The sequence below is a fragment of the Cucurbita maxima genome, unplaced genomic scaffold (assembly GCF_002738345.1).
Source record: "Cucurbita maxima cultivar Rimu unplaced genomic scaffold, Cmax_1.0 Cma_Scf00002, whole genome shotgun sequence".
Lineage (NCBI taxonomy): Eukaryota > Viridiplantae > Streptophyta > Magnoliopsida > Cucurbitales > Cucurbitaceae > Cucurbita > Cucurbita maxima.
This window is the reverse complement of record NW_019272018.1, coordinates 2,586,115-2,601,078: the sequence shown is the minus strand read 5'-3', so window position 1 is coordinate 2,601,078 and position 14,964 is coordinate 2,586,115. Positions and strand designations below refer to the sequence as shown.

Genomic DNA, 14,964 nt, shown 5'->3' with positions numbered 1-14,964 from the left:
GGTGGGCATACTCTAGAAGCCCCTTATGCCGGGACCCGTTAAAATTAGTAACCATCACGGCAGCGCTATAAAAAGCATAACGATCGTTGTCCTGCTATTGGATGTATGCGTCCGTACCCTCGTGATGGGATAGGGGTATCCCCCCAGATGCATGAACACACATAATGCATGAGGTCCCCACTACCTCTACATTTATCATTAATGAACATAACCCCCTGTCACGTTCCATGCTTTATGTCCTCATTTTCAATTTACATTTCATACATATTCCTATCGGGGTTATGATTCCAGACAGTTTACCGTATTTCATGTCATACAAGTCATGTTGTTTACATTCAAACATTCCATACAATCATGCTATAACCATTCAAGAACAACATATCGTTATATGCATTACACATCACATCAGACTAAACAGCATACATAGCATACATTCACGTTCACATGACTACGTACTTAAGCACAATAATCTAGCATACAATGTATCATATCATAAACAAGTCATAACGTAAATACTTCATAGTCATATCGTTCTCAAACTTGCCATAGCCTGAACGTTCTTATACCTATCACAGACATATCATTACGTAATGTACCTTAGTCATATCATCACAAGAACGTATACTAACGTTATCATTCTATCAATCTATCACAAACCTATCCCTTTCTACTCATAACCTAACCGTATTCTTTCATCAATCTCTCCTATCCATAGCACTCCGGTATGTAACCTAACATTAACGTCTCATGAACGTATCTTACTCCTATCGTTACATTTCGTTTTGTGCATCCTTCTCGTATCCTATCTCAAACATATCCTTGAGCACATCGTACCATAATTATTATCATACAATCCACATGTTATAACATAATTGAACATATAGGAAGCATATCGATCCACAGACAATTCACACATCAATATATATGACACGTGCAGAACCACAGGGCACATGTCAACATCAAATATAATCATGCCGATAGTAAGGTCACTTACCTGGCTCGCTTAAGTCGTTGTCACAAATATATCTTTAATGAAAGTTTGAATTCGTCCTTTGAAATCCGAGTCAACCTATATGAGCTCATGACATCAGTTTCAAGTTTGAACTCTATAAAATTATTTTCCTAATTTATATTGGCCGGTAAAATTCTGATATTTTGTGTTAGATAAAATTTAAAGGAGCTTACTGCCCTCCCTCTCATATTTCCTGTTCTATGGTTAAATCTTGTTCAACAAATCTTTCCTCAATCTCCCTCCATCCCTCTCTAATTATTTTCATTTTGTAAATAGGTTTTTCAATTGTTTAAACAGATATTACTAGACAATTTTAAATCCATTGTTTGGCCACGATATTATAGTTTATAGATCTACCAACTAAAATTTGATTGAATCTAACTTATAATCTTACTTCGTATAACTTAAAATGCTAACAAAAATCTATAATTTGTATATGGAATTTGATTATTGCAGACCTGTTAAGATATGAAAGAAGATTTGATCGTAAATTAATTTCTTATAATGCATAACTATAAATTTATAGGAAAAGGAAATCTGAGACATAATTTTACCTTAATAACTGAACAAAAATCTCTAAATCTGGCTGACCATGTTATTTTTTCTGTTTTGTTTTGTTTGTTTGTTTTTTTTTTGTTTTTTTTTTTTTTGTAATTGGCATAAGATGAGTCCGGAGGGATAATTGTGGGGAGGGATGAGAGGTTAGTAGAGAGAGTGGGGAAAGTTTTTTTTTTTTCTTTTTTTTTTTAAATTTTAATTATATATTAATTAATTAATTAATATTATTATTTTAACTATTTTTGTTTATAAAGTTTTTTTTTTATTTGTTTATTTATTTTTGGCTATTACAATTTAAATTGTATTGTTTTTTTTTTTTTTAAAATACGCTAAATCGAAAGTTAATTGATTAATACTCGTAAAATACAATTTTTTATTTAAAAAATCTAATTATTTATCGTTCAAAATTTTAAATTATTTTAAAATCATAACTTTTATAAGATTTATTTAAACCCATGAATTAATATAGATTAGAGAAATATTCAAATCGTAGTGATTTTTTTTAAAATAGGCTAAACACAAAACCAAAGTTAACTGATTAATGCTCGTAAAACATTATTTTTTATTTAAAAAAATCTAATTATTCATCGTTAAAATTTAAACGCATAAATTAATATAAATTAGAGAAATATTCAAATCGTAGTGATTTTTTTTTAAATTATTAAAAGTATATAACTAAATTTAGATATTTAGAAATATATGGAATAAAATGATATTTAATTTTTATTCTTTGAATATCGAACAAAAAAAAATAAAAAATAAAAAATAAAAAAACCGGAATTTAATTAAAAGATTTTGGATAATTATTTGGATTTATATAATTTATCATAGCTGATGGCGGATATTAATGGTAGTTAAAACTCATCTTCACTGTACACGTGGAAAAAACTATATAAGGAAGGGGAGAAACGGAGCTCGNATTGCCGCCGTGAGTGATTTTTTTTTTTTTTTTTTTTTTTTTTTTTTTTTTTTTTTTTTTTTTGAATTTTGTAACATTTCTGCGCTGTTTTCGCTGAGAATCTGAACTCTCATCTTCTTCATCAATGGAATCAATTGAAGCGAAGGAGATAGAGGAAGAGATGCAACGGCGGATTCACGACTGGCGTGAGATATCGGATGACCTCGTCGCTTCCGGAGACACTTATGCTGCTATTTCTCTTATTCAATCGGTCATTCGCTACCTCCATACCACAGACCTCAGTGATCGAGTTCTCCGATTGGCCATCGCTCTCTCCCACTTGTCCAGTCTCTACGCTTCTATTAGCCCTGTGTTCCTAGTCGACGACATTGAGCCTAAGGCTTCGAAATCCCAAGTCTCTTCTTCCGTTGGGTAAAATTAGCTTTCAAGATTTTGTAGTTCCGATTCTTTAAGCTATGCTTTGATTCATTCTTCCGATGGAGTTTCTTGATTGGAGCGAATAGGTTTGAATTCGATTTTAGCTGATTTTGTTTTTCTCTTTTTATCTTTTAGGGATGCCAAGATTGTGGAAGATGATCGACCTTCGCCCTCAAGTGATTCAGTCGATGAAGCATCCGTTCAAACTGGTGAAATTTTCTCGTCTTTGTTCATTTAAAATCAATGGAGTTATTGTGTTTAGTTCACTGGATAAACTCGACGGCTATATTAGGAATTTGCGTTCATATCTCTTAACAGCTAGTTTGTTCATACCAGTTCAAAATCTTAATGAGATTAGTTACGCTGTGAATGGATTTTGGGATCATAGCGAGAAGAAACTCGAGATAATGCCCTGTGATGGGTCGTTGAATTATTGTGCACCTTTTTTTTTTTCTTGAAAACTTTCCTTCGTTTGCTAATATTTAGTTGGAATGATATACGTTTTTCTTGTGAAGGTAATTTGGATCATATTAGAGAAAGTACAAACCGTGCTCAATCCTATATTGGGTCTTGGGATGATGATGATGAAGGTACATTTACGTTGCCTTCAACTTACATTTGATGGAAATTGCTCTATATTTCATTGTAGTTTCATGTCTACTTGGGTGGGTTAACTTATGGCACAATTTATCCTTAAACGCTCTCTTTGTTTCCTTGCGAGGCTTTGGGAGTCTTGTTTTTTAAAATGAATTACTCCATGTTGAGAATTCCTAGGTTGTAGCTCTACAATTTTGTATGTTTCTTGACCTAAGAGACCTTCTTGTTTAGATAGGGCATACTTGCCTCAGTTATATGGCCTAAAGACAACTTTCTTGAAGTAGCATCTATGATTGTAACACCTAAAGATTGCACTGTCATGTCTAGTCTGTCTTAAAAAAGCACAAAGATCGTTTGTGTATGTGCATTCATTTAGAAAGAGTGTCTTTCTGTGGATTGTGGGATTATTACAATGAGAATATGATTGATTTAGCATAAGTGGTTGCTACAATTCCACAGATTGGGAAACTCGTACAGATCGCCTACCATGTGATTTTGTAAGGAGGAAACGTGAACAACAGTATCTAGCAGAATTTCGAGGCAAGGAGACAAAATACCGAACCACTAGACAATATGGGAAGGGGAAATTTGTATGGAGGAAGTGTGAACCGTGCAGTGATAAGCTATCTGATTCTTCAACTATCATCAATGATACAAATAGCAAAGATGCTTCTCAAGTATTGGAGGCGGAAAACGCTCCTCAAGTATTGGAGGTGGAAAACGCTCCTCAAGTATTGAAGGGGGAAGACACTCCTAAAGTATTGGAGGCGGAAAACGCTCCTAAAGTATTGGAGGCGGAAAACACTCCTCAAGTATTGGAGGCGGAAAACGCTCCTCAAGTATTGCAGGGGGAAGACGCTCCTCAAGTGTTGCAGGGGGAACATGCCCCTCAAGTGTTGAAGGGGGAACATGCCCCTCAAGTATTGAAGGGGGAACATGCCCCTCAAGTATTGAAGGGGGAAGATTCTCCTCAAGTATTGCAGGGGGAAGATTCTCCTCAAGTATTTCCTCAAGTATTGCAGGCGAAAGATGCCCCTCGAGTGTTAAGTATGTCACATTTTTCAAATATGATAGAAGGAAATTCTTCGTTGTTATGATAGAATGTGTTTTATATTGATGTTTGTGGACATGAAGTCATAATTATCACACAAGAGCTAAGCCTTTTTTGTTTGTGTGAATCCAGAACACTACGGTACTCGACATGTTCTTGTCCTAGCTGACCTTCCACCGAGTACCAGAACAATAGAACTTGAAAGGCTACTTGGGAGGTGCATGAATTCTGGAGTTCTCCTTCGCTGGGTCAATGAGTCAGTCGTAGTTGTAGTTTTTCAGACACCATCAGCTGGTAAATAGTTTAGAATTTTCGGCACAGTTTATGTCTCTAGGTAATGTTGATGAAGTTGTTTCATGCATTGATAACTATCTTGATTTTTTGATGCAGCACTCGAGGCTCTGAATCGTATTAGATCTCCTTTCACTGCACGCATACTTGATGAGAATGATACTCTTTTGAGCTCAATTTCACCGAGTGGTATGAGCTGCTCCTTGAATTTGCTAGCGTTCATAAGATCTTCCCTTTTATCCTTATATTGAAAAAAGAGGTAATGTTCCATTTTTGGTTTTGGTTTACTGTGGTAATGTCAGATCTGGAGCCTGCAAAGCTGAGGCCAAAGACTGATGTTAGAACAGCCCGGCGGCTGATCGCTCAAGGATTAGGATTGAGGTTTCCAGATTTCCCCACTGCCTTCGCGTTGAAAGGACTAAGAAAACTGGAAGAAGGCACCACAAGTTGAGGGATGAAGCTTGGGGAAGTGATGATCCAAGTTAGGTTAGTTCTTGTACTTTTTTGTTGAATGGATGGAAATTCTTGTTTATCTCAAGAACGCTTTACTCCATTACACATCCCCATGGCTTGAGTTCCATTAAAGAAATATAAAAGTTGGTTCTTATGGCTGCACTACACTCTGTTTTTGAACTGATGAGTGCTCTGTATAACTCGATTACCTCACTTTTATGTCCTAGAAAAGGCATTGCATGATACAAAATGAAGGACATATTGTAGGCTACAAGCAAGATACGACTCTTTGCCTTAGGATCATTGCTTGTACTTTGTCTTCAACATTTTCTTTCTCCTCTTATTCGCTCAAGTGATAGAGCCCGTTTTCGTTTGATTTAGTTGGGCAAGGTGAAAATTACAAGCTTTGAGATTCCACGTCAGTTGAATAAAAGGAATGAAACATTCCTCATAAGGGTATGGAAACCTTTCTTTAGTAGACATGTTTTAAAAATTGTGAGGTTGATGGTGATATGTAATGAGTCAAAGTGGACAATATTTGCTATGGTGAGTTTGGGTTGTTACAAATGATACTAGAGTCAGTCATCGAACGGTGCGAGACGTTGGTTGGAGTAGTGCTAATAATATTTGATAGCTGTGGGTTTTGGCTGTTACAAATGGTACTAGAGTCGGTCACAGAACGGTGTGAGGCATTAGGAGTAGAGCTAACAATATCTGATAGCGGTGGGTTTTGGCTATTACAAATGATACCAGTGTCAGTCCCCAAACGTGCGAGACAGTGATTGGAGTAGGGCTAACAATATTTGTTAGTAGTCGTCTTAGACTTGTTACAAATAGTACTAGAGTCACTCATTGGACAGTACGAGACACTAGTCAGAATAGGGCTAGACCCTCTCCATAGTAGATGCGTTTTAAAATTGATACCTAACGGACCAAAGACAATCCACCATTACATGGGCATTTCGAATCTTGAGAGGATAAAGGCGATAGATCATAACTAGAGCAAGTTATTTCGAAGGTAGAACTTCCAATTATGGACCTACCTCACCTCTCTATGTGGGCTCTCTTTTGGGCCACAACCCAATACTCTTGATCGTTGAGCCCAAATAGTAATTGATTCCAGCCCAAATTCAATAAGGCTTGGATGCTACAAGAGCTCACAAGCCTTAATAAGTCCTTCAATAATGGAGCATATATCTTCACTTCATTATTATTATTCTTTTGAATCAATCACCTAGTAATTAGTAAATAACTCTTACCTAATTCGTGTATATATATTTCCAATGCAACCCCTCATCGTGCTTCGGCCTCCCAATCCGAGAGGGACGTGACGCGAGATGATGATGGGTCAACCACGACTGGCGTTGCAGGTAGAATTGCTGCTTTCACTCGGTGAATAAGAAGAAATCCTCCCTTTGTACGCCAATTACGTCAAGCAAGTGATGAGTATGGTGGGTAAAAAAAGATGAAAAGTGGAAGAGAATTTGAATGTGAAGAGGAAAGGCGTATCCATGGCGGATCATGATGCTCCCATAATAGAGGGCAGTCAGTCATTTCGGAAGTGACCCAACTTCAAAGCTTTATTGGCTCTCTAAATTCTTACCCAAAACAACAGCCATTCAATTTCATAGAAAGACATGACACTTTCAACTTAGTCAAAGATGGTGCTAAGATTTTGTGTGTACTCTCTCTCACTCATCGAATCCCTATTTTTATTATCTTTCTATCTAATCTAGTATACTGTAAATGGAATGGTGAAAGGTAACAACATCCTTCATGAGTGTCAAGAGTCCAAGCTTACCACTATTAGACTGACACGACTCTCCACAATGGTATGATATTGTTCACTTTGAGCATAAACTCTCATGACTTTGCTTTGGGCTTCCCAAAAGGCCTCATAACAATGGAGAGTGTATTCTTAGATTATAAATTCATGATCATTCCCTAAATTAGCCGATGTGGGACTTTCATCATCCAACACCTCCTCTCGAACAAAACACGCCTCCCCTTAATCGAGGCTCAACTCCTTTGGAGTCTTAGTCATTTTTTACTGCCTTCGTATCTTTGAGGAGGCTTGACTCCTTTTTTCTTTTTGGAGTCCTTTGTTCGACATTCGAGGATTTGCCAATCTATTAGCACGGCTAAGTTTAGAGCATGGCTCTGATACCATGTTAGAACGAACACGACTCTCCATGAGGCCCCTAATGATCAATATAAATACGAATGAGTCGACTTGATATTTGGGCATTATAACTACAAAGAAGACTTTTCGAATTTTGATTCTTTTGTATCTTCATAGAAAAAATTGAATCATAGCATTACAAAGTTTGAAACTTTTTAGTACACATATTCGTTACGAGCGGTATTTGGGTGTTTCTGTTTGAGCCGTACAAGACGAAGTTCTCATATACGGTTCTCAGAGGGGGGTCCCCTTGGTTTCCCTATCTCAATAAAGTATATGATTGGTTAGAAAAACGTCTTGAAATTCAGGCAATTGCAGATGATATAACTAGAAAATACGCTCCTTCTCACGTCAACATATTTTATTGTCTAGGAGGAATTACGCTTACTTGTTTTTTAGTACAAGTAGCTACGGGGTTTGCTATGACTTTTTACTATCGTCCGACCGTTACTGAGGCTTTTGCTTCTGTTCAATATATAATGACGGAAGCTAACTTTGGTTGGTTAATCCGATCAGTTCATAGATGGTCGGCAAGTATGATGGTCTTAATAATGATCCTGCACGTATTTCGCGTGTATCTTACTAGTGGATTTAAAAAACCTCGTGAATTGACTTGGGGTACAAGTGTGATTCTGGCTGTATTGACCACATCTTTTGGTGTAACTGGTTATTCCTTACCTCGGGACCAAATTGGTTATTGGGCAGTCAAAATTGTAACAGGTGTACCGGAAGCTATTCCAGTAATAGGGTCGCCTTTGGTAGAGTTATTACGCGGAAGTGCTAGTGTGGGACAATCTACCTTGACTCGTTTTTATAGTTTACACACTTTTGTATTACCTCTTCTTACTGCCGTATTTATGTTAATGCACTTCCCAATGATACGTAAGCAAGGCATTTCTGGTCCTTTATAGAGAATCGAAATCATAGATTTGTAATTAGTTATTTATGATTACTCGGGGGAGGAAGAAGAGTATTTCATTGCTGCAAATATGTCTTATTGAAAAATAAGACATGTATTGGGATATTTCCCTTCAACTCCACGAAATTTTATTCGTTATTTTTCAATAATAGTTGAAAGGAATTCTTCGAAGAGAAAATGGATTATGGGAGTGTGTGACTTGAACTATTGATTGGGCCGTGTGGATATGTCTTTTTATCTGTCACATTGGGATTCACAACCAAATGTGTCTTTATTCCAACCACCGCGAAAGCTCCATACAGAGGGTAGGCTGGTTCGCTGGAAGAGAATCTTTTCTATGATCAGACTTGACCATGTCGTGCATGACCAGGCTCCGTAAGATCCAGTAGAATAGGTGATATATCTGGCATAATTCAGATTATGTTTTATCTATTTCACTTACTTAAGATCCAGTAGAATAGGTGATATATCTGGCATAATTCAGATTATGTTTTATCTATTTCACTTACTTAATAGTATGAAAATGCATTCATATATCTGGCATAATTCAGATTATGTTTTATCTATTTCACTTACTTAATAGTATGAAAATGCATTCATATATCTGGCATAATTCAGATTATGTTTTATCTATTTCACTTACTTAATAGTATGAAAATGCATTCATTTCCTCTGCATTGACTCGATTTATGATACTATCGGAGTGAAACAAGGGATCTAAAGAAGAACAAAGGCCATCCCCGCTTAATGAGGCCTTTTGGGAAGCCCAAAACAAAGTCATGAGAGCTTATGCTCAAAGTGGACAATATCATACCATTGTGGAGAGTCGTGTTCGTCTAACAACCACTAGTAGATATCGTCTCCTTCAGCTCGTTACATATCGTCGTTAGTCTCACGATTTTAAAACGCGTTTGTTAGAAAAAGGTATCTACACCCTGATGAGAAATGCTTCATTCTCCTCTCCAACCAATATGGGACCTAACAATCCACCTTGGGAGCCAACGCCCTCGTTATCACACTGTCTGGTGTTTAGCTCTAATACCATTTGTAACAGTTAAAGCCTACTATTAGCAGATATCGTCTCGTTCAGTTCGTTACATATCGTCATCAGCCTCATGGTTTTAAAACATGTATGTCAGAGAAAGGTTTATATACGCTTGTAAGAAATGCTTTGTTATCCTCTCTATTCGATAATGAGACCTAAAATCAACCTTCCTTGGGAGCCAACATGCTCGTTGGCACACCTTCCAGAGTGTCTGACTGTGATACCATTTGTAACCGTCCAAACTTAAAATTGTATCGGCCAATTTAAATCCTATTTGAAAGTTTGAAGATCACATATTAGAGATGCACCATTAGTTTTATATTACTAAAAAAAAGTATATATTCTTTCTATCTTGTGCCTTAGTTGATAGAGATATTTTTTTTGACGTGAGCATTTATTCAGCTTTTTATGATTGCTAGCCTATGTTATTGGATGTTTTAAAAGATATTTGTTTATGTTAACAAATATTCCAATCCAGATAATGAAAAGTGACCAAAGATGAGGAACCAGATGAACTAAGGATTGATAATCTTCTTTACTCGTGGTGAGCTACTATATACGTGCACCTTAAATTAGAGTGTTCTCGTATCATATGAACGCCTCAAGTTCAACCCCACAACGGTTCGTTATGTATTGCCGTTAGCTTCACGGTTTTCACACCCTTATAAGGAATGTTTCATTCCCCTATTTAATCGATGTGAGATTCGTTCCCCTCTTCAACCAATGTGAGATCTTACAATCTACTATCTTTAGGACTCAAAGTCTTCATTGGCTCACAACCCAATGTCTAGTTCTGATATCATTTGTAACGCCCCAAACCTACCGGTAGTAAGTATTGTCCGCTTTAGCCCGTTATGTATCGCTATCAGCCTCACAGTTTTAAAACGTGTATGTTGGAAAGATGTTTTCACACTTTTATAACTAATGTTTCGTTTTCATCTCCAACCGAGATGAGATCTCACATCAAATATCTAGCTCAACCTATTCCTTCATAATATTAACCTATATGTACGTGTTCGGAGTCTCGGTATGGATCAAAATTCAAAAACTAAATTAATAATTTAACTATATATATTATTCAACTTCATGAAGGGTAAATATTTCTCTCAAATAAAAAGTAATAATCTCTCACTCTTTCTCTTTCATCACCTTTTTATTCTTTTCAACACAATTCCCCAAAGAGTGGAAAGGTAAGTTAACACTAAATTAAGAACCCAATTCACACCCAGCTACAACAGTTAGCTTACAGCCTTCGCCAAATGAATATCATCAACTACTTACGATGTGGCAATGCACCGTGGCTCCCAAACCACCGCCGTCCGCCGGACTTCCTTACAACTCCCTTTTGGAGACATCACGAACATTTGCTCTTCTTCATTCACTACTCTGTTCTTGCATATCATAACTTTTCTGTTGCTATTCTTGAACGCCGCCGCCTGCTGCCCGAGCGGGTTCACAGCCGCCGCCCCCGCTTTCGAGCTCGGCTTCGATCTCCAGTAGTACTCGTAGGCATTCAACGACGCTGCGGTAGGCGGGGCGGCGCAGGGGGTTATTGGTTGAGCTGCTGCTGCTGCCGCCTTTGGGCGTGGGGGGAGTGATGGGTTCCTGTTGGCTAAAACTCTCGATTTGCTGTTCATCATTGATGCTAATCTGTGGGATTTTAGTAACCCACTTGGTAATTGTGATGAATTTTCAATCTTTTTCTGTTCTTCTTTGATCTGGATTAAGAATATGAACAAAAGGATTAAACTTTATTGACTGTTTACATAATTGATGCAGCATTTGATCAAGATTAGCTTGCTAATTAAGTGATTTACCTCGTTAATGGGCTTGCGATTAACGAGGGTGAGAACGAGGCGGCCATCTTGACGTTGGGCGGAGAAGGTGCTCTGTGAAGGCACGGACATGGCCTCGAGGACCAACCGGCCGTTGTCACGGCGGGGCTGCATCCGTACTAACTCCCCATCCGGGCCGGAGAGTGTCGGCAACGGTGGAGGAAACGACCGGCGGGGGGGTGATTTTTTATAGCTATACTTCACCGGCTTTCCTTGATCCTCTACTTCAAACTCCTCCTCGTCGGAATCTCCGTTCTCCGATGATGGATACGACGAGAACCCATCAGAGCCGGTTTCCGATCCAAGACTTTCAGTACAAATCTCGAGGCTTTTCTCACTTAAACACTTACCCATTGGCCGGGGAGGAACATAAGGATTAGCATTAAAATCCTTACGAGATTTGATGACAGAGCCCCAAATATCAGCAGAGTCTGTTTTATCCTCTGTTTTATCCTCCTCTGTTTTCTTCTTCTTTTTCTCCCTTTCTTGAATTGAATCCCAGAGACCAAATTCTTGACAAGAAGCGACATTTTTCATTTGGGAAATCCATTTATGGGACGACATGTCAGCAGAGAGTGTTCTTCGGAGAGAAGAAGGTTGGGATTTGGAGCGGTCGGGGTCGGAGGACAGAACAGCGACGATGCCCTGTTTTTTGTCGTCGCAGGAAGCTTGAAAGATCTTCAATGGCGACATGATTTGGTTTTGTCTTGTTGGGTTTTTTGTGAGTGTTTCTAGAAGAGCAACTACAGCAACCGGCAGCGGTCGGAAGAAAGAGACCGCTGAAGCTGCAGAGTTGCAGAGAAGGGAAGCAGGGGAATTGAAGAAGAAGATGATGCAATGAGGTTGCCACGAAAGGGGAAGAGGAAAGTGGGTATTTATAGTCCGCCATGGGAATCGAGAAGAGGGCCCGCATTAACGCCACCATGAATAGACTCTGTCTCCGGCTTTGTCTTTTGCTGCCTCTACAGAGATTATGCATTTTTAATTGGTAACTCAAAAGAATCCGAGTATAGGCTTACAATCCAACTCAACTTTCAAAACTTGAGCCACAACTAAAAATTAAATACTCGATTTTCTTTTAGTGTTGTCATAACTCCATAATAGAACTTAGAGAGAGATTTTAGACTATACAGTACTTTTATTGAGTGTAGAAACAAGTTAAGGATGACGTCACAACTTCGTAAACCTTCTCAGTGAGAGATTTGAGGCTACATGATTAGTTCTCAAGTTGAGTGCTTCTAATAGAGTGTAGGTACTAATCAAGGCTAATGTCGTGATGCCGTAAATTGGTCCTGAACATGGACTAGTGACTACATGGGTAGAAGATTTGTGATAGTCGCCCCTGTTAAATGTAGTAATGACTCTACGCCGGGGACTTTCTAGAGCAACATATTAAGAATTGGATGTGAATGAGAACCTATACGTATGTTGCTTATTGAGTATTTTCATACTCATCTCTTTCTCCTTTTCTTTTCCTAGTACCTGTTGAGAGGGAAGATTAAAAATATTTGACATTTGTTAGTACTCGTAAATGTTTGATATTTTAGGTTTATGAGATTTTAATTCCTAATATAATAGTCAGGCTTACTCGAGGACATCCCTTCTGCCTCAAAAACCACTCCCATTTGGAGAAATTCTAAAAGTCTAAGCAGTCTTAGCTCATCAATTAACTCATCGGTATGCCCCTGACTCTGACTATAGTCCTTACTTACCTCAGGAGATAGCCAGGGGGAAAGGACGGGAGAATAGAAAACAAGACGAATCCAGTAGGCCTGCTATTTGAAAGAGATTCATTCCTCCATTCTCATTCAAAGTCAAGGCCATAAATCTAAATCATACAAAAGAACCGTCACCTCAACCATTGCCTCTTAACTGTCTGATGATAGAGGACGGAAGCCGATCACATGCATAAATAGATTTTTTTTAAATTAATTAAAACAAAAACAATCCAGTCCGAAAATAAAGTGTTGGATTGTGAACTGTATTCAGGTTGCTCGAATCACCAATCCATCTAACTCCAAATTTTAAATCGGTTTGAAAAAATTTTCAAACTTAACCGTAGTCGTGTATACCCCTAGTTAATAAGCAGACTATTATTATTACGGTAACGAAAAAATTAGAATGTAAAATTATTTTGTACCAATTAAATTGTACGGAAAAGGCAAAGAATGCAACAAAAATAAGGTATACGTTGATGTTGTTGGTTGCATCAGATCCAAATTGGGTGATCAGATCTTTGGAATATTTTCATGTTGGAAAGCTTGAGATCTCACTTCTCTATACTTTCTTATTTCTTCAATGATTCTTTTAGGTTTAAATCATTTTGTGTTTATACTTTTATTCTATTACGTGCAAGAGAGGATCATAAACAACGGGTCATAACGCTATATTAGTATTATAGAAATTAGACTCCGCTTACAAAACTGTAACAACCCTTGTTACGCGTCCTCTAAAGAGAGATTTTCATACCCTAATAAGAATAAATACTACGTTTCTCTCTCCAACTGATGTAGATCTCATATTCCAATTCACATCCAATCTTGGTCGATAGAGCTCAAACAAGCCTTAACTTTTGATCGGTCAAGTTCGAATAAGCCCGATGCAAACTAAAACAGGCTTTATTATAGAGTTCTTTGTGAATGAGTAATCGAACTTTTGTATGATTGTGTTTAGCTCCATGACTGATTGATTCGTTGATTGGTCTTAGGCAAGAAAAAGATTTATATGATTGTGTAGTGAACTAGTCTTACGGTTGGAATGTTATATGATTGATTAGATGAATGTTTAATCTGTACGACTTATATATATAAAAAAAATGTCGGGTCTCCATAAACATTAAAGCATCGAGTATAACAAAACATCATTTATAAGGGTGTGAAAACATTCCCTTAACATACATATTTTAAAGCCTCGAGAGGAAGCATAAAGAGAACAATATCTACTAGTGATGTGCTTGGACTGTTACAATGTGTCTAAAATTGATATACTTATGTATGAAACCGATGAGTATAAGCGAGACTTACACATCCCGAACATAAAAGAATCAAAATCCAAATTTAAGATTTTAGGTCCTACCCGAAACGAAAGAAGAAAGAAAAGGGACGTTGAGAGGAGGATTTAAAAGTAAAATAAAAAAGCAAAAAGGGGAAGGACCAATGGAGAGGATGAAAGGCCTCGAATAAAGGTATTCATAGACTATGTACTTTGATCTAAACCATTATTTTATAGTAACAATTTCATTTCTTTAACTTATTATTTATACATTATCTTACGAGCGCGGTTTCAAATACATAAAACATTTTTACGTCATTTTATCTTTTTCTTTTTAATAAAATAAAATTAATAAAAATATTTTTAATAATAAAAAAAATAGTTTTTAACTCAACGTTTTTAATCAACTCAAATTTGGTTCAGCTTAGACATGATACTAATAACTTCTGAGCTCGTGTTTGTATTTTTCGACCACTTCGCACGTTTTCTTAAAAAAAAAATTAAAATACCATTGATATTTTTATTTAATATCAAAACTTTATAATTACAAAAAGAAAAAGAAAGGTGTGATGTCAAAATGTACAAATGTTTTTTTTTTTCTTTTTAGAAATAAAATGTAAAAAAAAAATAATAATAAATTAAAGTTCTCCTTTAGGCGCTTTGTCTAGTGCATTTTACTTTTTAATTTAAATAT

The 14,964-nt window shown here is 37.0% G+C and overlaps 2 protein-coding genes across 5 annotated transcripts; one reads left to right on the top strand and one right to left on the bottom strand.

Moving 5' to 3' along the window:
* Positions 1 to 2,541: 2,541 nt before the first annotated feature.
* On the top strand, positions 2,542 to 5,463 carry LOC111472034 (R3H and coiled-coil domain-containing protein 1-like). Of its 4 annotated transcripts, none has more exons than XM_023117749.1 (8): positions 2,542 to 2,900; positions 3,042 to 3,115; positions 3,422 to 3,496; positions 3,963 to 4,216; positions 4,460 to 4,550; positions 4,687 to 4,848; positions 4,945 to 5,034; positions 5,148 to 5,463. In XM_023117749.1, exons 1-8 carry the CDS (start codon positions 2,614 to 2,616, stop codon positions 5,294 to 5,296), a joined length of 1,182 nt encoding a protein of 393 aa, XP_022973517.1. In that variant the 5' UTR covers positions 2,542 to 2,613; the 3' UTR covers positions 5,297 to 5,463. The 4 variants fall into 4 exon arrangements, with proteins under 4 accessions (XP_022973517.1, XP_022973512.1, XP_022973504.1 ...); XM_023117744.1 differs by having other exon boundaries at positions 4,433 to 4,550; XM_023117736.1 differs by lacking the exon at positions 4,460 to 4,550 and having other exon boundaries at positions 3,963 to 4,401; positions 4,685 to 4,848.
* Positions 5,464 to 10,527: 5,064 nt separating this feature from the next.
* Positions 10,528 to 12,116, bottom strand: LOC111470708 (protein FAF-like, chloroplastic). The gene is made up of 2 exons (XM_023116303.1): positions 11,262 to 12,116; positions 10,528 to 11,162 (listed from the first exon to the last, which is right to left on the bottom strand). Exons 1-2 carry the CDS (start codon positions 11,970 to 11,972, stop codon positions 10,722 to 10,724), a joined length of 1,152 nt encoding a protein of 383 aa, XP_022972071.1. The 5' UTR covers positions 11,973 to 12,116; the 3' UTR covers positions 10,528 to 10,721.
* Between the last annotated feature and the right edge of the window lie 2,848 nt (positions 12,117 to 14,964).